Raw genomic sequence first — 24575 nt, forward strand, 5'->3', positions numbered from 1 at the left:
TTATCGTGCAGTGGAGCCTTAATTTTGTGTCTCAGATTGGAAATGCGTCAGACTGGAAAAGTAATTTTATTTTACTTTGCACGGTCAGTGTAGCATTTTTACGTGGTCACGAGTCCAGGAGAGGCCCTGCAGGCGATGTCGTGCTGTTAGCAAAGGCATTCGCGTCGGTCATCTGGTGGTGTAGCCCATTAACACCAAATTTCGCCGCACTGTCGTAATGGATACGTTCGTCGTACGTTCCACGTTGATTTCTGCGGTTATTTGACACAGTGATGCTTGTCTGTTAGTACTGACCACTGTACGCAAACGCCGCTGCTCTCGGTCGTTAAGTGAGGGCTATCGGCGACTGTGTTGCCCGTGGTGAGAGGTAACGCCACATATTCGGTATTTTCGGCACACTTTTGACACTGTGGATATCGGAATATTGAACTTCGTAACGATTTCCGAAATGGAACATCCCGTGCGTCTAGCTCCAACTACAATTCCGCGCTCAAAGCCTGTTACTTACCGTCGTGTGGCTATAATCACGTCGGGCACCTTTTCACATAATCGCCTGAGAATCAGAGCTCCGTCAGTGCACTGTGTACGCGATACTACCGCCATCTGTGTATGTGCATATCGTTAGCCCATAAGTTTTGGCACCTCATTGTTAGATAGGGCTTTATGTGGGAAGGCGTTTGTTGGGGCCCAAATAATTTTATTTCCGCTGCAAATCTTCTGTTAGAGATCCTCTCACTGCTACTTGAACGTGTAAGTGCTGACAATTTTTATAACTCTGGCAACGAATAAAGTGAAATGACATAGTCTCCGTGCAGTGACAGCGTTGTGGTCGGCAGGTGCTGGTGTTCTTCTTCACGCCGTACCTGTCCCGCCTGCTGCGCTGCGTGTACCTGCAGAAGGAGACCAACGAGTTCCTGCGGCGCGTCTTCTGGGAGACGCTGACGGCCCGCGAGAAGGGCACGGCCGCGGGCGCGCCGCTGCGCAACGACCTCGTCGACCACCTGATCCAGCTCAAGAACCAGGGCTCCATACAGCGCGACGCCGACGACGCCCCGGACGACGGCGACGCCGCACTGGCGCTGCCTGTCAGCGACGCGGACGAAGACGTCCTCAGGACGAAGTTCGGTACGTACTGAACGCGTCGTCTTAAGCCGTCGGCACTCGGATCGTGCTTGCGAACGTCAACGCTGAGCCTGCCGACTTCAACGTGGTACTGAACGCTCAGAAAGGATGCGACTTGTGCATACGTAACGTGTGCTCCAGGGTGGCATACGCGATCGCAACGCGCTCCAGCAGCAGTTCTGGGATGCTTCTAGTTCTTAAATCACACTGTTTACGAAATGGGCGCGCATAAAATTCCTACGTTAGGTGCATTAAAACGCACATTTCCTCCGTTGTCCACATGCTAGTCATGTTGTTCTGTCTGTAGTATACATAAATAAGAATTGGACATGTTTTAAGGCAAGAAGGAAAGTACCCTGTCCAGTCAATAAGGACATCGGCTTATAAAAATTCCATTACAAATGGGGCGATACAAATTTACAATAATTCTTCACATAAGATAAAAATTATTTCACCCATCTCACTAAAACACTAAGGTCATTCTTAGCCCGCCCGGTTAGCCGTGCGGTCTAACACACGGCTTTCCGGATTGGGAAGGAGCGCCTGGTTCCTGGCACGAATCCGCCCGGCGGACTTGTGTCGAGGTCCGGTGAGCTGCCCAGTCTGTGGGTGGTTTTTAGGCGGTTTTCCATCTGCCTCGGCGAATGCGGGCTGGTTCCCCCTATTCCGCCTCAGCTACACTATGTCGGCGATTGCTGCGCTGACAAGATCTCCACGTACGCGTACACCAACATTACCTCGCAAACATAGGGGCTACACTCGTCTAGTGTGAGACGTTCCCTGGGAGGGGAGGGAAGGGGGGGGGCAACTGGGGGCCGAACAGCACCATAACCCTGGGGGTGTGGGACGACAGAGCGACGGAGCGACGGAGGAGTGAAGTGGACTGCGGTAGTCGTCGTGGGGTTGTGGACCACTGCGGCTGCAGCCGGGACGGAGCCTCTCCGTCGTTTCTAGGCCCTCGGTTAATATACAACATGAACAGTGAAAATTTGTGCTGGACTGGGACTGGAACCCGGATTTCAGGCTTTCACGAACGGTCGCCATAACATTAGAACGACCCAAGGCCAGACTCAAATTTCCCCATGTCATCAATCATGTGTTAACAACCTGCACTCGTACATTGATTACCCATATTCCCGTACAGGGGAGACATTTTAAGTGAAAGCTGCTTGCCCGGTGTGCCTGTGTTGTTCAGAAGTGCCGGCCGTGGTGGCCGAGCGGTTCTAGGCGCTACAGTCTGGAACCGCACGACTGCTACGGTCGCAGGTTCGAATCCTGCCTCGGGCATGGATGTTTGTTATGTCCTTAGGTTAGTTAGGTTTAAGTAGTTCTAAGTTCTAGGGGACTGATGACCTTAGAAGTTAAGTCCCATAGTGCTCAGAGCCATTTGAACCATTTTTTTTTTTTTTTTTTTTTTTTTTTGTTTAGAAGTACGATTCAATGTTCCTGCGGACATGCCAGCGCGTAGGATTGATAGCACAACTCCCTGGCAGACGCAAAACGCAGCAAGCTGAACGGGTCCCGTGAAGCTCGCCACGCTTGCGGAAACCTAAGTTGGCCTACCTTAACCACTATGCTTCAGTGCAAATGTACTCTTGTGTCGCCGTCGCGACAGGTTGAGCTACTGTAATGGTAGCGGCGGAGGTAGAAACTGGCAAGCTTGCCGGGGAATGTGTATAACTCTGAGAAATCTACACGAGAAATCTAAACTCGGAGAGCGCCATTATATCTCGGCCTATTCTAGGACACTGCCGGCGAGCTGACTTTCGGCGCTGTTTACGCGACGCGTATTTACTCGCAAAAGCTCTCTGAGAGCGAAAACTCTCAGATGTGCTCTTAGCTCTAAGTTTTGCGCTCAGCTTGAGCAGATTCTGTTGGCATGACGTGTGCAGATTTCTCGGGTGACGACCTGCTGGCGCAGGCGGCCATCTTCTTCGTGGCGGGCTTCGAGACGTCGTCGTCGACGATGACGTTCTGCCTGTACGAGCTGGCGCTGCAGCCGGACCTGCAGACGCGCCTGCGCAACGAGATCCGAGACCACCTGCAGCGCGCCGGCGGCCGCTTCTCCTACAGCATGATCCACGACATGCGCTACCTCGACATGGTCATCTCCGGTGAGTAACCTACTCTGCGCAGTCTCGTACCTTGAAACCTGTCACACTATATCGTAAATGGACTTAGCAGCATTAGGAAACACAGCACATCTTAAAAGAAACGATTATGCATTGGCGCACTTCATAGTGATCTGTCACTAGACAATGGCACAAAAGGCCGAATCGCAATCGTAAATAAAAGCATCTAATAACAGTCGACACAGAAAACGTTGTCACTTCTACGAGGGTTGGAACTTTAATAGTGGCAACTATTAATATACAGCTCGTAGAAAATAGATACGTGTTTCATTTACTGATCTTCAAAGTAGTCACCAGCTTTGTGTATTGCCCGTTGCCAGCGATGTGGAAGTCTTAGGATACTCTTAGCAGTGCCAGTTGTGTTGACAGTTCGAGCGGAGCGGTCTATTGGCCGACGAATTTGTAGCAATTCTGAAGCGGATGCCGTGAAGTGCTTCCCTCAGTTTAGAAATCGAGTCGAACTCACGAGGGCTTAAGTCAGAGGAGTGCAATAAGGAGTTACAGCACTTAGCAGCTCCATCACTCAATCAAATCAGTAATAGCTTGCACTGTACGTGCTTGAGCATTGACCTGCAAAATGATGGTCAGGTCCTGCAGAAAGTGTCATCACTTCTGTCTCTAAGCTCGTCGGCCGGCCGGGGTGGCAGAGCGGTTCTAGGCGCTACAGTCTGGAACCGCGCGACCGCTACGGTCGCAGGTTCGAATCCTGCCTCGGGCATGGATGTGTGTGATGTCTTTAGATTAGTTAGGTTTAAGTAGTTCTAAGTTCTAGGGGACTGATGACCTCAGATGTTAAGTCCCATAGTGCTTAGAGCCATTTGAACCATTTTGTTACTGATTTGTTTGACTGATGGGGCTGCTAAGTGCTACACCACCTACTGCACTCCCCTGACTTAAGCCCTCGTGACTTCAACTCGATTTATAAACTGAAGGAAACACTTCACGGCATTCACTTCCAGAAGTGCTACAAATTCGTCGGGCAATAGACCGCGCCGGTCGAACTGTCAACACAACTGGCATTGCTAAGAACGTCCTAAGACTTCCACATCGCTGGCAATGGGTTATACACAAAGCTGGTGACTACTTTGAAAGTCAGTAAAACTTTGAAACACGTATCTGTTTTATACGAGGTGTAAATAAATAGTTGCCACTATTAAACTTCCAACCCTCGTAAAATACTGCAGGAATGTGGACGCAAGAAAACACGAACTAGTCTTCGAAAGACATTACAAGATAAGTATGAACAAAATGGTAATAGAGTTCTGTCGAGTTAAATCAGGAGATGCTATGGTAATTACAGAGACACTAAAAGTAGTAGACAAGTTATGTTATTTCGCCGGCAAAATAACTAACGTTGGCCTAAGTACAGGCAGTATAAAATGCAGATTGACAATAGCAAGAAAAGCCTTTATGAAAAAGAGAAATTTGCTAAAATCGAATATACATCGTCCAATCACATTAATGTGACCACTTGTCAATAGCCTGAATATCCACCTTTTTCAGTGCGCATCGCGGCAAGACGTACAAGAAATTCAATGAGGTTCTTGAAGGTATCGAAAGGGATGTGCAGTACCGTGGTCAGTTACGCTAGGTTTCTCGGTTGAGGATCAATGTTGCAAACAGCCCGATCGAGGTGGGCTCACAGATTTTCGATTGGGTCTAAATCAGAGGAAATTCGTGACCAGGAGAGCACGGTAAACTCATTCTGGTGCTCTTCGAACCACGCACGCACACTGCGAGCTGTGTGACACGTTGAATTGTCCTGCTGGTAGACGCCATTGTGTCCAGGAAGAACAAACTACATGTAGGGGTGGACATGTTCCACAAGGATATATGCATACTTATCGTGATCCTGGATACTTATGGTGATCCACTGTTCCTTCCAGAATGATGAGATCACCCAAGGAATGCCACAAAACGTTTCCCAGGTTAGATACTCTGCAGGCTGCATACTCTGCCCTCGACCCTTCCGACGATTGTTGCACCGTGTTTGATTTCTGTCCGATGGAGCATAAGATCTGATTCATCTGAAAAGGCCACTTCTCGCCTCTCGCTGGACGTCTAGCTGCAGTACTGGTGCGGAAATCCCAGCCTTCGTCGTTGATGGACAACAGTCAGCGGGTGTGCGTGGACCGTGAGCCTGCTGTGGAGACCCACATGCTGCAAAGTTCGCAGAACGGTAATTGAGGAGACACCGTAGGCAGCCCCTTGGTTGACCTGGGCGGTCAGTTACTAAACGTTTTCACATGTATTCGCCCATACACATCTTCGCAGGCGTCATTCAACCCAGTCGGCTATGGCCTGTGGTGAACCAAAGTTGCCTCGGCACCAGTTTTGAATAGCGCAGCTTTGCCTTGCCCCGTATATTTCAACCACTTTGGGGTTTTCGAAATGCTCCCAACCTTGACCCGAAAGCTGATGATCATACCCTTTTGGACGTCAGAGAAATCGCCTGTTTCCACATTACGACAACGATTGCACCGTTTTACGCGTTCTCCCCCCCCCCCCCCCCCCCCCCCCCCGTCACGGATCACTGCTAGTGCAGCCACCTGCCATCTGTGAGTAGTTAGTTACTGCACTGAAACGTGGTGCTACAGAAAAATACTGAAGATTAGATGTGTGAATCAGATAACCCACGAAGATACTCTGGGTCTAAGTTTTTAGCACAACACTAAAATATGGGATCGGTTGGAAGGACACATTCTGAGGCATCAAGGAATTGGCAGTTTCGTAATTGATGGAACATGAGGGGAAGGGGGAGGGGAGCACGGGAGGTGGGGGTGGGGTGGGGGGGGGTGGAAGGAGAGTGTGAAACTGTAGAGAACCCAAGGCTTGACTACAGTAAGCAGGCTTCATGCTGACAGAAACAAACTGTTGAGAACTGCACGACCATCCACAGAACAAAATTTGGCGCAGGGTACACTTACTAGAAGTCAGTTTCCAAGACGTCCACGATAGGTGCGTCTATGTGCCGTGGCAGCCTGCGAGTTCGACTGGCTAAGATTATAAATACACTCCTGGAAATGGAAAAAAGAACACATTGACACCGGTGTGTCAGACCCACCATACTTGCTCCGGACACTGCGAGAGGGCTGTACAAGCAATGATCACACGCATGGCACAGCGGACACACCAGGAACCGCGGTGTTGGCCGTCGAATGGCGCTAGCTGCGCAGCATTTGTGCACCGCCGCCGTCAGTGTCAGCCAGTTTGCCGTGGCATACGGAGCTCCATCGCAGTCTTTAACACTGGTAGCATGCCGCGACAGCGTGGACGTGAACCGTATGTGCAGTTGACGGACTTTGAGCGAGGGTGTATAGTGGGCATGCGGGAGGCCGGGTGGACGTACCGCCGAATTGCTCAACACGTGGGGCGTGAGGTCTCCACAGTACATCGATGTTGTCGCCAGTGGTCGGCGGAAGGTGCACGTGCCCGTCGACCTGGGACCGGACCGCAGCGACGCACGGATGCACGCCAAGACCGTAGGATCCTACGCAGTGCCGTAGGGGACCGCACCGCCACTTCCCAGCAAATTAGGGACACTGTTGCTCCTGGGGTATCGGCGAGGACCATTCGCAACCGTCTCCATGAAGCTGGGCTACGGTCCCGCACACCGTTAGGCCGTCTTCCGCTCAGGCCCCAACATCGTGCAGCCCGCCTCCGGTGGTGTCGCGACAGGCGTGAATGGAGGGACGAATGGAGACGTGTCGTCTTCAGCGATGAGAGTCGCTTCTGCCTTGGTGCCAATGATGGTCGTATGCGTGTTTGGCGCCGTGCAGGTGAGCGCCACAATCAGGACTGCATACGACCGAGGCACACAGGGCCAACACCCGGCATCATGGTGTGGGGAGCGATCTCCTACACTGGCCGTACACCACTGGTGATCGTCGAGGGGACACTGAATAGTGCACGGTACATCCAAACCGTCATCGAACCCATCGTTCTACCATTCCTTGACCGGCAAGGGAACTTGCTGTTCCAACAGGACAATGCACGTCCGCATGTATCCCGTGCCACCCAACGTGCTCTAGAAGGTGTAAGTCAACTACCCTGGCCAGCAAGATCTCCGGATCTGTCCCCCATTGAGCATGTTTGGGACTGGATGAAGCGTCGTCTCACGCGGTCTGCACGTCCAGCACGAACGCTGGTCCAACTGAGGCGCCAGGTGGAAATGGCATGGCAAGCCGTTCCACAGGACTACATCCAGCATCTCTACGATCGTCTCCATGGGAGAATAGCAGCCTGCATTGCTGCGAAAGGTGGATATACACTGTACTAGTGCCGACATTGTGCATGCTCTGTTGCCTGTGTCTATGTGCCTGTGGTTCTGTCAGTGTGATCATGTGATGTATCTGACCCCAGGAATGTGTCAATAAAGTTTCCCCTTCCTGGGACAATGAATTCACGGTGTTCTTATTTCAATTTCCAGGAGTGTATTTTTTATACCGGGTGGGGGGGGGGGGGTACCTGCTCTTCTCCTCCTCCCTCTCTCTGGGTACGCTGTTAGCTGTAAAACGTTTTGATATCATCCAACTGTAGACTACGTTCAGATGGTTTCGGACGCGAACTGCAAAATGTACTGCAGTGCAATCATACTGGAACCATAATTCACGGTGAATATCCAATGGCACATCTTGCAAAAATTCCGCCAGCACTTGCTGCAGGAATATGAAGCGCCTGGTACTCGTTGGGTGTGGAAGAAGGTTTTACGATCGAGTCACACGATCATCGCAGGTACCTGCCCAGACATTGATGCCGAAGGTGTGCTGAAATCTTTGTGTACACGTGGCTTTTGGGTTTACTTGATCCCAAATGCGGCTATTTCGAGCGTTCAAAACACCTTCGCTCTTGAAATGGGCTTCGTCAGTGAGCGAAATTCGCCTTCTTGGAGCACCACAGTTTGTTCTGTTGCTTGTGAATTTCCCATTTTCGCGCAGCCAGTGTTCTACTCTGGGAAACAAGGGATGAAATGGAGTCACGCTGTTTAGAAAGTACTCCTGGTATAGAAGTTGAGCTTCTCTTCTAATATGGCGAGTTTCGCCATAAATTAACAACATATCGATGTACTCTGCGAACGTGAACTCAGGCATCCTGTTACTGGAGTACTAGACACCGTAATGTCAATTGACACACCTCCAGGAAGCATGAAAACAAGGTAGACGGAAACAGAGGACATCACGTGACATCACGTCATCGTACCATTCACAAAAGTGTGTTGCCTACCATAACAGGTGAACTACGTAAGAAACATCTAGCGCCGGCTGGTGTGGCCGAGCGGTTCTAAGCGCTTCAGTCTGGAACCGCGCGACCGCTACGGTCGCAGGTTCGAATCCTGCCTCGGGCATGGATGTGTGTGATGTCCTTAGGTTAGTTAGCTTTAAGTAGTTCGAAGTTCTAGGGGACTGATGACCTCAGATGTTAAGTCCCGTAGTGCTCAGAGCCATTTGAACCATTTTGAAACATCTAGCGCGCGACTGAGTAGCTATTTTTTTTTATTGTAACATGGAAACGAAACGCGTCCGGACATCGGTCCCCTCTAAAAACTCTAGATGTGTGTAACAAGAATTGTGAAAAGCCCTGTTTAATATAAGGTAACGTTCTGCTTATTATTAAATTTTTAAGTTGGTCGAAACTTATTTTTACCAATAAAGTAGCGATTTACTCATAGATTCCGAAACATACCCCTGTTGTCATGTTTCTCATGCGCAGTATGCCACGAACTACTCCTTTCTAATATTAAACTCAAAAATTTCTCACAGTGCATTTCCTGCTTGTGGGGACGTCACCCGATTCGTCTGAAGAAAATAAACTGATTTGAATTTTATCGGTTGTCGTCCGAAGTCTGTACGTTCGGGCGATGAGATCGACTGCACTGCCACCGCGCACACTGGTGGTCTGAGTTGAAAAGATGAGGCGTCTTCGTCCGATGTCGGTAGTCGGTGGAGTTCCCCGATGTCGGTGCCACAGTGACCAGAGCCTAGTAGTGTGGGACGGCAGGCCGAGAACATGCGAGTGTGCCCTAGCGAGAGTGTCAGCAGGCTGATGCGGCCGCCCGCCTGCTTCCCTGCCCGCAGAGACGCTGCGCAAGTACCCGACGCTGCCGTTCCTGGACCGCACGTGCCTGCGCGACTACGCGGTCCCCGGCCGGCCGCGCTGCGTCATCGAGCGCGGCACGCCCGTCTACGTGTCGCTGCTGGGCCTGCACACCGACCCCCAGTACTTCCCGCAGCCGCACGTCTTCGACCCCGAGCGCTTCAGCGACAAGTCCACCATCAACCCCTTCACCTACATGCCCTTCGGCAACGGGCCACACAACTGCATCGGTAAGTACCGCACAGCTCGTGTAGCTACGGGGAGGCTGAGAAGTCCCAACTTGGCTCGGGAAATAAATACACCCGTGCTCATAAATTAAGGATAACTGCAGAATGTGGTGCCACACAATGTGGCACTACACAAAACTGCTCTAATAGCATAGGCACATAGGGAACACACACGACACAGATCTTTAAGTCCACACCATTGTTTCCTGCGCATGTGTCCCGACATTAATATGGGATATGATCACCATGCACAAAGGGTTGACATACTCTGGATCAGACGGTCGAGCAGCTGCTGGAGTATAGCCTCCCATTCTGGCACCAGTGCCTGTCGGATCTCCTGAAGTGTCGTAGGGGTTTGATGACGTGCAGGGATACGTCGACCGAGAGCATCCCAGACGTGCTCGATGGGGTTTAGGTCTGGAGAACAGGCAGGCCACTCCATTCGCCTGATATCTTCTGTTTCAAAGTGGTCCTCCACGATGGCAGCTCGGTGGAGCTGTGCGTTTTCATCCATCAGGAGGAAGGTAGGACCCACTGCACCCCTGATAAGGCGGACATACTGATGCAAAATGACGCCCCGATGCACCTAACCTGTTACAGTTCCTCTGTCAAAGACATGCAGGGAGGTACGTGCACCAATCACAATTCCACCCCAAACCATCAAACCATGACCGCCATACAGGTCCCTTTCAAGGACATTAAGGGGTTGATATCTGGTTCCTGATTCACGCCAGATGAATACCCGATGAGAATCACTGTTAATACTATGCCTGGACTCATCTGTGAACATAACCTGGGACCACTTGTTCCAATGATCATGTACTGTGTTCTGTGTTCTTGACACCAGGCTTTACGGGCTCTCCTGTGACCAGGTGTCAGTAGAATGCACCTTGCAGGTCTCCAGGCGAATAAACCATGTCTATTCAGTCGTCTGTAGACTGTGTTTCTAGAGACAACTGTTCCAGTGGCTGTGGTAAGGTCCCGATCAAGGCTACCTGCAGTACTCCGTGGCTGTCTGCGGGCACTGATGGTGAGATATCGGTCTTCTTGTGGTGTTGTACACTGTGGACGTCCCGTACTGTAGCGCCTGGACACGTTTCCTGACTGCTGGAATCGATGCCATAATCTTGAGATCACACTTTGTGGCACACGGAGGGCCCGTGCTACGACCTTCTCTATTTGACCAGCTTCCAGTCGCTCTAGTATTACCCCTCATAACGTCATCAATATGTGTTCTTTGAGCCATTTTCAACACACAGTCACCATTAGCACGTCTGCAAACGTCTGCACACTTACTCGCTGCACCCTACCCTGACATGCACCAACACACCTCTGCGTATGTGGACTGCTGCCAGCGCCACCGTGCGACGACCGCAGGTCAAATGCAACGCATGGTCATACCCCGAGGCGATTTAAGCCCGCAAACCGCCCACCAGAGCGTTGTTTCACCATGTATGAGCATCATCTTTAATTTATGAGCATGAGTGTAGTTCTTTCTTTGGTATTCCTATCATAGCTCTCCACCATGCACCATCCTTCCATTTCCTTCCCTACCCCTTCCCCTGCCTCAGAGACTGTAAGCCGGTATCTGCGGTTCAACATGACGCCATAGTATAGTTGTAAAATTAACGTAGGCTAACGTACACTACCACAAGCCTGATAAACAAAGTAAGAGCCTACGGAATATCAGACCAGATGTGTGGCTGGATTGAAGAGTTTTTAGCAAACAGAACACAGCATGTTGTTCTCAATGGAGAGACGTCTACAGACGTTAAAGTAACCTCTGGCGTCCAACAGGCGAATGTTACGGGACCATTTCTTTTCACAATATATATAAATGACCTAGTAGATAGTGTCGGAAGTTGCATGCGGCTTTTCGCGGATGATGCTGTAGTATGCAGAGAAGTTGCAGCATTAGAATATTGCAGCGAAATGCAGGAAGATCTGCAGCGGATAGAGACTTGGTGCAGGGAGTGGCAACTGAACATTAACATAGACAAATGTAATGTATTGCGAATACATAGAAAGAAGGATTCTCTATTGTATGATTATATGATAGCGCCACAAACACTGGTAGCAGTTACTTCTGTAAAATATCTGGGAGTATGCGTACGGAACGATTTGAAGTGGAATGATCATATAAAATTAATTGTTGGTAAGGCTGGTGCCAGGTTGAGATTCCTTAGAAAATGTAGTCCAGCAACAAAGGAGGTGGCTTACAAAACACTCGATCGACCTATACTTGAGTATTGCTCATCAGTGTAGGATCCGTACCAGGTCGGATTGACAGAGGAGATAGAGAAGATCCAAAGACGAGCGGCGCGTTTCGTCACAGGGTTATTTGGTTAGCGTGATAGCATTACGGAGATGTTTAGCAAACTCAAGTGGCAGACTCAGCAAGAGAGGCGCTCTGCATCGCGATGTAGCTTGCTGTCCAGGTTTCGAGAGGGTGCGTTTCTGGATGAGGTATCGAATGTATTGCTTCCCCCTACTTATACCTCCAGAGGAGATCACGAATGTAAAATTAGAGAGATTCGATCGCGCACGGAGGCTTTCCGGCAGTTGTTCTTCCCGCGAACCATACGCGACTGGAACAGGAAAGGGAGGTAATGATAGTGGCACGTAAAGTGCCCTCCGCCACACACCGTTGCGTGGCTTGCGGACTATAAATGTAGATGTAGATGTAACCGTACACTATGGTAGCTTTCATAGCAGCATTAGTCACTTAAGGTCGTACCCGCGTTATCTGTACGTTAGGTGTGTTGCGTACCCATCGGGCGTTACATCATAACGATCAGTTTATTACTAGAGTACCCTAGAAACCAGAACTGGTGAACCGTCTAGAAACAAAATGAGTATATACACTATGTGATCAAAAGTATCCGGACACGTGACTGAAAATGACTTACAAGTTCGTGGCGCCCTCCATCGGTAATGCTGGAACGCAATATGGTGTTGGCCCACCCTTAGCCTTGAAAACAGCTTCCACTCTCGCAGGTATACGTTCCATCAGGTGCTGGAAGGTTTCTTGTGGAATGATGGCAGCCCATTCTTCACGGAGTGCTGCACTGAGGAGAAGTATCGATGTCGGTCGCTGAGGCCTGGCACGAAGTCGGCGTTCCAAAACATCCCAAAGGTGTTCTATAGGATTCAGGTCAGCACTCTGTGCATGCCAGTCATGTTATGTTATTGTGGTGTGACCACTCCGCCACAGGCCGTGCATTATGAACGGGTGCTCGGTCGTGTTGAAAGATAAAGTCGCCATCCCCCATTTCCACGTCAGCAGTGGGAAGCAAGAAGGTGATTAAAACATCAATGTACGCCTGTGCTGTGATAGTGCCACGCAAAACAACAAGGGGTGCAAGCCGCCTTCATGAAAAAACACGACCACGAAATAACACCACCGCCTCCGAATTTTACTGTTTGCACTACCCACGGTGGCAGACGACGTTCACCGGGCATTCGCCACTCCCACACCCTGCCATCGGATCGTTACAGCCGGCCGCTGTGGCCAAGTGGTTCTAGGCGCTTCAGTCCGGAACCGCGCTGCCGCTACGGTCGCAGGTTCGAATCCTGCCTCGGGCATGGATGTGTGTTATGTTCTTAGGTTAGTTAGGTTTAAGTAGTTCTAAGTCTAGGGGCTGATGACCTCAGAAGTTAAGTCCATAGTGCTTAGAGCCATTTGATCGTTACACTGTGTACCGTGATTCGCCACTCCACACAACGCTTTTCTACTGTTCAGTCGTTCGATGTTTACGCTCCTTACGCCAAGCGAGGCGTCTTATGGCGTTTACCGGCGTGATGTGTGGCTTATGAACAGTTGCTCGACCATGAAATCCAAGTTTTCTCACCTCCCGCCTAACTGGCATAGTACTTGCAGTGGATCCTGATGCAGTTTGGAATTCCTGTGTGATGGTCTGGATGGATGTCTGCCTATTACACATTACGATCCTCTTCAACTGTCGGCGGTCTCTGTCAGTCAACAGACGAGGTCGGCCTGTACGCTTTTGTGCTGTACGTGTCCCTTCAGGTTTCCACTGCACTGTCACATCGGAAACAGTGGACCTAGGGATGTTTAGGAGTGTGGGAATCTCGCGTATAGATGTATGACACAAGTGACAGCCAATCACCTGACCACGTTCAAAGTCCATGAGCTCCGCAGAGCCTCCCCATTCTGCTCTCTCACGATGTCTAATAACTACTGAGGTCGCTGATATGGAGTACCTGGCAGTAGGTGGCAGCACAATGCACCTAATATGAAAAACTTATGTTTTTGTGGGTGTCCGGATATTTTTGATCACATACCGGTACCTGTAGTGTATAAAGGGGCTGGGTAACCACCGGAACATTTTTGTCCTATATAGTTATCCTGTACATAGTTATCTTTGACGCCCATGCTTCAGGGTTAGCTCTTTGATTAGCGATCAAAACGTCCTTGGTCCCGGTTTCGAACCCCGCCACCATCTAAATTTTGAATCAATATCATCAGCAATGTCGGCTGAACACTTCCGGCATAAGAAGCCACCCTCATCCAGCCAACGGCCTTGTCAAAGAGGGCGGAGGCGTGGACAAAGGTTCAAGCCACTCTCTTGTCCTTTGAGTGGGAAACTGCTCCTAAACGCGGAAGAATCAACAATGATCGACGGCATGAAGATGCAGAAGACAACGGAAACCATTGCATTAAAGACACATAACGTTTATCCGCAAGACATATGTCCTGCAAATCTCTCAATTGGGAAAAGATTCCGGAATAGCCCCCCCCCCCCCCCCCCCCCCCCCATTCCGAGGGGACTGCCGAGGAGGAGCTGACAAAGAGAAAAAGATTGAATAAGTTAGTTAGTTAGTTGCCAACGGAAGGATAACGTTCTTCGAGTTTGGGTGTGGAATGTCAGAAAACTGAACGTGGTAGGAAAGCTAGAAAATTTGAATAGGGAAATGCTAAGGCTAAATTTAGATACAGTTGGGGTCAGTAAAGAGAAGTGGACGGAAGACAGGGATTTCTGGTCAGGCGACAATGGGGTAATACGAAAAGCAGCAGCAAATTGTATAACGGGAGTAGGATTCGTTATAAATAGGAAGAGAGGGTAGATACTGTGTTACTGTGAACAGTTCATTGATAGGGATGCTCTCATCAGAATAGACAGCAAACTAACACCAACGACGATAGTTGAGGTCGCAAGCCAAGGAAGAAGAGACAGAGGAAGTATATGAAGCTACTGAAAGCGTAAGTCAGTACGTAAAGGGAGATGAAAATTTAATAGTCAATGGGGATTGGAATGCGGTTGTAGGGGAAGGAGTAGAAGAAAGCGTTAGGGGAGAGTATGGGCTCGGTACTAGGAATGAGAGGCGAGAAAGAGTAATTGAGTTCTGTAATAAATTTCAGCTAGTAATAGCAAATACTCTGTTCAAGAATCACAAGAGGAGGAGATAGACATGGAAAATGCCGGGAGATACGGGAAGATTCCCGTTAGATTACAACATGGTGAGGCAGAGATGCCGGCCGGAGTGACCGAGCGGTTAAAGGCGCTACAGTCTGGAACCGCACGATCGCTACGGTCGCAGGTTCGAATCCTGCCTCGGGCATGGATGTGTGTGCTGTCCTTAGGTTAGTTAGGTTTAAGTAATTCTAAGTTATAGGGGACTTATGACCACAGCAGTTGAGTCCCATAGTGCTCAGAGCCATTTGAACCATTTGAGGCAGAGATTATGAAATCAGATACTGGGTTGTGAGGCGTACCCAGGAGCAGGTATAGACTCAGATCACAATTTAGTAATGATGAAGAGTAGCCTGAAGTTTAAGAGACTACTCAGGAAGAATCAATGCCCAAAAAAATTGGACACGGATGTACTAAGAAATGAAGAGATACGTTTGAAGTTCTCATAGAGTAAATATCTCTGGAGTGAGCATTGCGTTCTGCGCATGTTGTCAACATTAAACCAGGATTGTCACGTGATCTCGGGACTTCGCTGTGCCTACGTGCTTTCTGCAGCGTTTGAAGTTTATAATACTAAGAGTTTTTGTTGTGTTTCACCGTTTGTTGATAGTGTAATAGCGATGGTGAATTACGTTGTTGCTACGGATGCAAAGAAAAATATGTGAAAGGAGGGATCGTAACTTTTCATGGGTACATTCCATATAGCTCTAATTATAGTTTTCATTTTAGTAAGAGACACTGTATACGTTTAAAAATTTCGAGATGTATTATAATTAAGACTTGATTCTGTAGACCTATTTTTCCACGATTTTATGACTATATAATAGATATTACGGCTCGTACAAAAGCTTACAAACAATCACTTCCTCTCGTAAATTTGCTAGTGGAACAGGAAAGGGAAAGGTTAGTTGTTTCAGTAAATACTATCCTCCATGCATTTATCAGTGACTTGTCAATTATGTATATAGATTACTCCGTCTACTATCTATTTAATGAACTGGGAGCAAGTACTTAAAATGCGTTAAATAAATACCTCAAAGTGCCACCAGTAAGAAAAATTGTGCTTTACGTCGCAAAAACGAGAAAATAAATACGCAGAAATACAAGAAAAAAGGACGAATTAGCAGGGATATAATCGCTAATGTGTGGCAAATTCGGTGTTTTTCGGACACTTGCGAAAGTACTAACGTACTGTCAACTCGTTTTGCAGGACTATCACTGCAAAAATGTACTTCAGGCTCTGTAATACTATAAAGTGCGGTATCATACCAAAAACTACCAAAAATCGAGTGCATCTGAACTATGACACCTATCGCAAAGAAACTGAATGTAATATCACTTGCCCTTAAAAGTTACGTAGCTGGCTTATTCCCGGTATCAAATGGATACTGTTAAAATGTCTGCGCAACATATATAAATAATCCACGACACGTACGAAAAGAATCCGTCTGTATTAGGGATGTAGTGACATTCTAAATATACAGGACGCTATACGGACAAACACACGACGTCCCGAGATCACGTGACCAGGCCGGCAATGTATGTTGACAACACAAAATCTGTTCTGCGCATGTGAGTGCTCACTCCAGAGATATTTACTCTATGGAAGTTCTCTGAGGCTACAGACACTGCGATAATGAATAGTCCAGTAGTCAGAACAGCTGAAGACGAATGGACATCTATAAAGAGAAATCATTGAATCTGTAAAGAAAACCATAGGTACAAGGAAGACAGCTGCGAAGAAACCATGGATAACAGATGAAATATTTCAGTTGATTGACGAAAGAATGAAGTACAAATATGTCCAGGGAAATTCAGGAATAAATACACTCCTGGAAATTGAAATAAGAACACCGTGAATTCATTGTCCCAGGAAGGGGAAACTTTATTGACACATTCCTGGGGTCATATACATCACATGATCACACTGACAGAACCACAGGCACATAGACACAGGCAACAGAGCATGCACAATGTCGGCACTAGTACAGTGTATATCCACCTTTCGCAGCAATGCAGGCTGCTATTCTCCCATGGAGACGATCGTAGAGATGCTGGATGTAGTCCTGTGGAACGGCTTGCCATGCCATTTCCACCTGGCGCCTCAGTTGGACCAGCGTTCGTGCTGGACGTGCAGTCCGCGTGAGACGACGCTTCATCCAGTCCCAAACATGCTCAATGGGGGACAGATCAGGAGATCTTGCTGGCCAGGGTAGTTGACTTACACCTTCTAGAGCACGTTTGGTGGCACGGGATACATGCGGACGTGCATTGTCCTGTTGGAACAGCAAGTTCCCTTGCCGGTCTAGGAATGGTAGAACGATGGGTTCGATGACGGTTTGGATGTACCGTGCACTATTCAGTGTCCCCTCGACGATCACCAGTGGTGTACGGCCAGTGTAGGAGATCGCTCCCCACACCATGATGCCGGGTGTTGGCCCTGTGTGCCTCGGTCGTATGCAGTCCTGATTGTGGCGCTCACCTGCACGGCGCCAAACACGCATACGACTATCATTGGCACCAAGGCAGAAGTGACTCTCATCGCTGAAGACGACACGTCTCCATTCGTCCCCCCATTCACGCCTGTCGCGACACCACTGGAGGCGGACTGCACGATGTTGGGGCGTGAGCGGAAGACGGCCTAACGGTGTGCGGGACCGTAGCCCAGCTTCATGGAGACGGTTGCGAATGGTCCTCGCCGATACCCCAGGAGCAACAGTGTCCCTAATTTGCTGGGAAGTGGCGGTGCGGTCCCCTACGGCACTGCGTAGGATCCTACGGTCTTGGCGTGCATCCGTGCGTCGCTGCGGTCCGGTCCCAGGTCGACGGGCACGTGCACCTTCCGCCGACCACTGGCGACAACATCGATGTACTGTGGAGACCTCACGCCCCACGTGTTGAGCAATTCGGCGGTACGTCCACCCGGCCTCCCGCATGCCCACTATACGCCCTCGCTCAAAGTCCGTCAACTGCACATACGGTTCACGTCCACGCTGTCGCGGCATGCTACCAGTGTTAAAGACTGCGATGGAGCTCCGTATGCCACGGCAAACTGGCTGACACTGACGGCGGCGGTGCACAAATGCTGCGCAGCTAGCGCCATTCGACGGCCAACACCGCGGTTCCTGGTGTGTCCGCTGTGCCGTGCGTGTGATCATTGCTTGTACAGCCCTCTCGCAGTGTCCGGAGCAAGTATGGTGGGTCTGACACACCGGTGTCAATGTGTTCCTGTTTCCATTTCCAGGAGTGTAAATACAAGTCTCTTAGGAATGAAATAAATAGGAAGTGGAGGGAAGCTAAGGAAAAATGGCTGCATGAAAAATGTAAAGAAATCGAAAAAGAAATTATTGTCGGAAGAACGGATTTAGCATATAGGAAAGTCAAAACAGCCTTCGGTGAAATTGAAAGCAAGGGCGGTAACATTAAGTGTTCAACGGTAATTACATAGTTAAATCCAGAGGAGAGAACGGGTAGGTGGAAAGAATACATTGAAGGCTTCTATGACGGGGAAGTCTTGTCTGATGACATGGCAGAAGGAGAAACAGGAGTCGACAGGGAAGAGATATAGGATCCAGTATCAGACTCAGAATTTAAAAGAGCTTTGGAGGACTTAAGATCAAATAAGGCAGAAGGGAGACATAATATTCGATTGGAATTTCTAAAATCATTGGGGGAAGTGGCAACAAAACGTCTATTCACGTTGGTACGTGGAGTGTATGAGACATGCGGTCTGACTTTCGGAATGTTATCATCGACGAAATTCCGAAGATAGCAAAAGCCGACTAGTGGGAGAATTGTCGCACAATCGACCTAACAGTTCATGCATCGACATTGCTGACAAGAATAATATACAGAAGAATGGAAAAGAAAATTGAGGATCTCATAGATGACGATCAGTTTAAATTTAGGAAAAGTAAAGGCACCAGCAAAGCAGTTCTAACGTTGCCGTTGATGATGGAAGCAAGACTGAAGAAAAATCAAGACACGTTCATAGGATTTGTCGAGCTGGAAAAGCGTTCGACATGTCAAATGGTGCAAAATGTTTGAAATTCTGAGAAATATAGGAGTAAGCTATAGGGAAAGGCGGATAATATACGATACGTATAACAGGCAGGAGGGGAAAATAAAAGTGGATGACCAAGAACGAAGTGCTCGGATAAAAAAGGGTGTAAGACAGGGATGTAGTCTTTCGGCCCTGCTGTTCAATCTACACATCAAAGAAGAAATTATGGAAATAAAAGAAAGGTTCAAGAGTGGGATTAAAATTCAGGGGGAAAGGATATTAATGATAGGATTCGCTGACGATATTACTTTCCTCGGTGAGAGTGAAGAAGAATTGCTGAATGGGATAATCAGTCTAATGAGTACAGTATATGAAGTGAAAGCAAATCTAAGAAAGACTAAAGTAATGAGAAGTAGCAGAAATGAGAAGAGCGAGAAACAATTGGGACCACGGAGTAGATTAAGTTAAGGAATTTTGCTACCTAGGCAGCAAAATATCTGATGACGAACACAGCAAGGGGGATATAAAAAAAGACCAGCACTGGCAAAAAAAAGCATTCCTGGCCAAGAGAAGTCTTCTAGGTCTTCACTTGAGGAGAATGTCCGTTTGGAGCACAGCATTGTACGGTAGTGAGACATGGACTATGGGAAAACCGGAACAGAAGAGAATCGAAGCATTTGAGATGTTGTGCTACAGACTAATGTTGAAAATTAGGTGGACTGATAAAGTAAGGAATGAGGAGGTTCTCCGCAGAATCGACGATGAAAGGAACATACGGAAACCACAGACAAGAAGAAGAGACAGGATAACAGGACATCGGTTAAGGCATCAGGGGACAATTTACATGGTAATAGAGAGAGCTATAGAGGGTAAAAACTGTAGAGGAATGCAAAGATTGGTATACATCCAGCAAATAACTGAGGACGTAGGTTGCAAGTGCTACTCTGAGATGAAAAGGTTGGCACAGGAGAGGAATTCGTGGCGGGCCGCATCAAACCAGTCAGAAGACTGATGACTCAAAGAAAAAGTTGCCCTCCAGTCTGTCACTTAGGAATGAATTGTATTTATGGAAAAACTGAAATTGTCAATGTTTAATTCATGCTTTATTCGAAAATCGTGATGTGTAACTTGCAATAGAGGGATGTTGTAGTATAAATAAAGAAAACAATAGATTTGTCATATAGTCCTAGAAAAGGCAATTTTCTCAATAAAAAGGTAAAATAAAAAAAGCAAAACAAAATATCAAACATCGGTTCAATACTTATACAAAAAACATGTTATTCACTCACAACTTTCGCATTTATCAATAATAACAGGAGCCTCTTGCCTTTGATCGTGGTGAGTACAAAATATACTTGTGTATGTAAATTGTACTTACATCAAAAGTAGTTGCTTTGGTGACATAAAAGCGTAGGAGTTACGCGGTCAACTAATTTTTATTACTTACAAAAAGTAATTTATATTCTGTAAGGACATAAAATACGCTATGGACAAACACTGAATGATATGCGGTTCTAATTACGTGCAAAGGAAACAACCAAAGAAACAAAAAAACAAAGAGAACTCGTCGGCTCCTATTTTCTCACTTACACATTTATTTGTGTTTCTTTCCTTATCAATTCTAATAACACTACCGGAACCCTACCATTTACTACGTCATTTATGTAGTGTACCAAAACCACCGAACCGCAGTGGGGAGGAGGACTGGTGGCCTAAAGTTCCTGATCACCACACTTCGCGCCGGTGTGCTGGATTACATTCCAAACCTCTCCACAGTGTATCATGCAGCGAAGGAATGTGACACTGCTAATGGTGATCCGTTCGTCAGATGGGGACACTAAGAGAGGACTAGGCTATTTACCGGCGCCGGGTTTCACTGCCTCCCTTCTCTCATCATCACACAATGTAGACATGACACCACACTTGATCCACATCCATTACAGTCACCTACACGTACAAGATACACTTAACACACATATCTCACACTTCGTGAAGGAGAGGTGCCAGTCTGCGCGAAAGGTAGGAAGGACCTTTTCTATTAGGTGGCTGAATGTCACCCTCAGGGTCTCCCAGCCAGTCGTGCCATACGACTATTTACTAAATTGCCATTACATCATAGCATCATTCGCATTATGATCAGTGATTATATTTTAACTGTAGTGTAAAATAATTAAAAATATTAAAAATCATAAATAGTGTCCTCCAACGTGTTTTTTTAAAATCATCACTCAATGTCATCCCTTTTTAAGTAAAATCATATGTATTTTTCAACAAAGAGTGTGCTTTAAACCTAATTTTTGTCATTCGTTTTTATATACAGAGGGGTCCAAAAAAATGTATCCACTGTTTAAAAGTCCGTACTTGCAAACTAATTGACGGAATTGTCTCATTTTTGGTGAAAGTGTAGCTTAAAGTCCAACTTAAAGATATCACTGTAGGTGTTCGAAATGGTCACCGTTAACATCCACACACGAACGATGCCGCCGAACTGCAGCACGAACTACTGACTGCAACGTGTTCAGTTGGATATTTGCACATGAATGTACGATGGATTCTCGAAGTTCATCCAATGTGCGTTTCTTTTGTCGATAAACGACGTCCTTTGGTGTTCCCCACAGGTAAAAGTCCAGAGGAGTTAGGTCTGGGGAACGTGGTGGATACTCCACAGCATCTCTACGGCCTATCCATCTTCCTGGTAGATTTTCGTCGAGATACGTACTAACACGATTTTGGTAGTGTTCTGGGGCACCATGTTGTTGAAAGTAAACTCTTCCGTCTCCATACAAGTCTCGGATGGCAGGTAAAACGGATGTCTGAAGCTTCTGAAGGTACACCTCACCGGTAACTGTGCCGTCAAAGAAGAATGGCCCATTCAAGCCCCGGTAAGACAACCCACACCACACATTTACTCCTGGCAAATTCACGGCTTTGTCTACATGGACGTTCGGATTTTCGGCGGCCCAGTAGATGTAATTTTGACGATTTACTGTACCATTGGGTTTGAACTGTGTCTCATCAGACCACACAATCATCTCTGCAAACTATTCATCGTTGCGCACCATGTTAGTAAACCACTCGCAGTACTAAATTCTACGATCTGGGTCGTCCTCGTTCATTGCGTGTAGCAATCGTGGGATATAGCACTTCCACTTTGCTGTCTTCAAAATTCGCCGAACACTTGAGCGACTCACTCCAGTTTCACGGGCACAATGTCTCGCCGACTTCTGTGGTTAGTTGGACTTGTTACTGTTACAGGTCGTCCAGATCGTTGTCTACATCTTTAACACAGCCTTCGGCTTCAAATTTGTCTCGAATGCGACGAATCGTTAAACGTGTCAGTGGCTCTGTTTGATACTCATTTCGCCATTGCCGTTGAACCTCATTATTGTTTTCGTACTGAAAATACCACTTCAAAACTGACTTCCTTTCATTGAATGTAAGCCTTGCGCCAGCCATGTTTACTCGAGTAACTAGGTGCAATCAAGAACAAAACACTGACTATCTGGCGACAGTCATCTGACAAAACAAAACAACGCAATACAACGCTTGTGTGGCGATTGCCGGAACTACAAACTATTACACTACCAAAGATGAGATAGCTCCGTCAATTAGTTTGCCAGTTATGGACTTTTAAACAGTGGATACATTTTTTTGGACCCCTCTGTATTTTAAAACCTCTCTTCAATTTGTGTAAACTTTGGCTGAAGAGGTGTTGTAGACTATCTGCTGCCCGGCCCTTCCGTGGTGCACTGAAATACACTGCGGGGAAAAAATTGCAGCGCTTTGTACAGTGCCACCAGGGTACAATATGTGTACACTGAAATGATTTATTTGTCATGGTCATCAGTGATCAGATGGCGCTCAGGACGTCTGTGCGTGCGCCCTCTGTTTTGACTCTGCAACCAGTAACTGTGGTGAATTTAGAGGGGAAGAGTTTTTGCAACATTCATGCTAGGGCACAACCATGCCCCACCGATGAGTACGTACTCCTGTTGAACAGCTTCAGCTATTTAAACGAATTACAATGTGGGCCTGTTGCAAGCTCGATGGACATATCGGCGGACTGCTGCACATGTTGGACGCAGTGTGTCGGTGGTCTGTTGCTACTTTCAACAGTGGTCTGTGGAACATTCCTACACCTATAGATAGAGGTCTGCGCGGATAAGGAAAGTGCAATCCGCATCCGCACCGCATCCGCAAGGTCCTAATCCGCAACCGCATCCGCAGCAATTAATCCGCATCCGCAAGTTCCTTATCCGCATATATTTAAGTTTTGAATGAGTAATTAATAGTAATAGACAGTAGTACTTAGAATTATGGCATGTAATGACATAGTTATTGTTAGGGTGCCATTTCTGCGACAACTTAACTACTTTTGACTTCTTAAATCACAGTAAATGCTCTATACATACTCTAAAGCAGACCATTCCAAACAGGAAAGCATTGGCGCTCCAGAGCACACACAGTAGCGGCTCGGATCTCGTGAGATTGGAAACGCTATTTAAAAAAATAAAATTCAATGTAATAGTATTAAATGATGAAAATACGTGTTTAGAAACAATTATATTTCGCTGCTCTTGTGCCAAGGCAGCTGAAAATGACGATGGTTTTAAACTGCTACTAGCACATTGCATCATTTACCGACAGTTTTTTTGTACTCACTGCTTGGATCTGTCAAATTTTGAAGCCATTCATGTCAGCTGATGATTATATTATAGCTTACGCGTTCAGTCCTCGTCATTTCCAGGTGAAAATATTTACAGTATTAGGCCTACACTGCAAAACGCTGGCGCACCTGTGAAAAAGTTAAACTGCCAGCAGTAATTGACGTTGTCTGGAAGAAATAACTCGTCTTCCGAAGCGTGACAACAAAATCAGTGGTTATAGAAATTAGGAGTGGTTGGATGAGGTAGCAGTTCCTTAGCACTCACTGCACCGTACTTGGCCCCCACATCAATAAGAAACTGTGCCGTCTCGAGAAACCCAGATCCACACGCAACTTCGAATGGTAAAATGTCTTTGCTGACAAGATTGATAAGTTTTTCAGTCGCGGCAGTCTTCAAATTTGGCAGAACTTCAGGAACTTTCACGTCTCTCTTGATATTTAAATAAGTTATTATGCTACTTTGTCGAGCCTCACACGAATGGTTTAGCAAATTTGAAGTTCCACTTTTGTGTCCAGTGTAGGAATATGCTTTTTTACATGCAAAACAAGCCACTATATCTTTTATCTTTTCGTTGCCATCAAATACGTATGCGAATTTTTTCCAAATTGGCGATTTCAATTTGTTTTCCTTCACTAATATAAAATCTCCTTTTTTCACCTTACACGAAATTGTATCCATCGATATGGTGTTCATTTGAAGAAAGAACTCTCACTGATATTTGCTACGATGCACGTTGTCACTCGGTCACTACAAAGCGCTAACTGAAGTCAGCGGAAAATTGCAACGGGCACCTGTCTAGTAGACAGTGGGCAGGTTTGCCACCCAGAGAGCACTTCACAGGCCACACAAAAGACACGGTCGCGGAAACGGATTAGGCGCAGGTCTCTTGATTACAG

General features: G+C 47.3%; 1 protein-coding gene across 1 annotated transcript in view; it reads left to right on the forward strand.

The window, feature by feature from the left end:
• LOC126250132 (cytochrome P450 6k1-like) overlaps positions 1-24575 on the forward strand; it is a 162100-nt gene that overhangs the window by 114152 nt on the left and 23373 nt on the right. The window contains exons 6-8 of the mRNA XM_049951534.1: positions 837-1125; positions 3015-3236; positions 9329-9577. Coding sequence (XP_049807491.1) covers positions 837-1125; positions 3015-3236; positions 9329-9577 — 760 coding nt within the window. The remainder of the gene's footprint in view (positions 1-836; positions 1126-3014; positions 3237-9328; positions 9578-24575) is intronic.

The sequence above is a fragment of the Schistocerca nitens genome, chromosome 1 (genome assembly GCF_023898315.1).
Source record: "Schistocerca nitens isolate TAMUIC-IGC-003100 chromosome 1, iqSchNite1.1, whole genome shotgun sequence".
Taxonomy (NCBI): Eukaryota; Metazoa; Arthropoda; class Insecta; order Orthoptera; family Acrididae; genus Schistocerca; species Schistocerca nitens.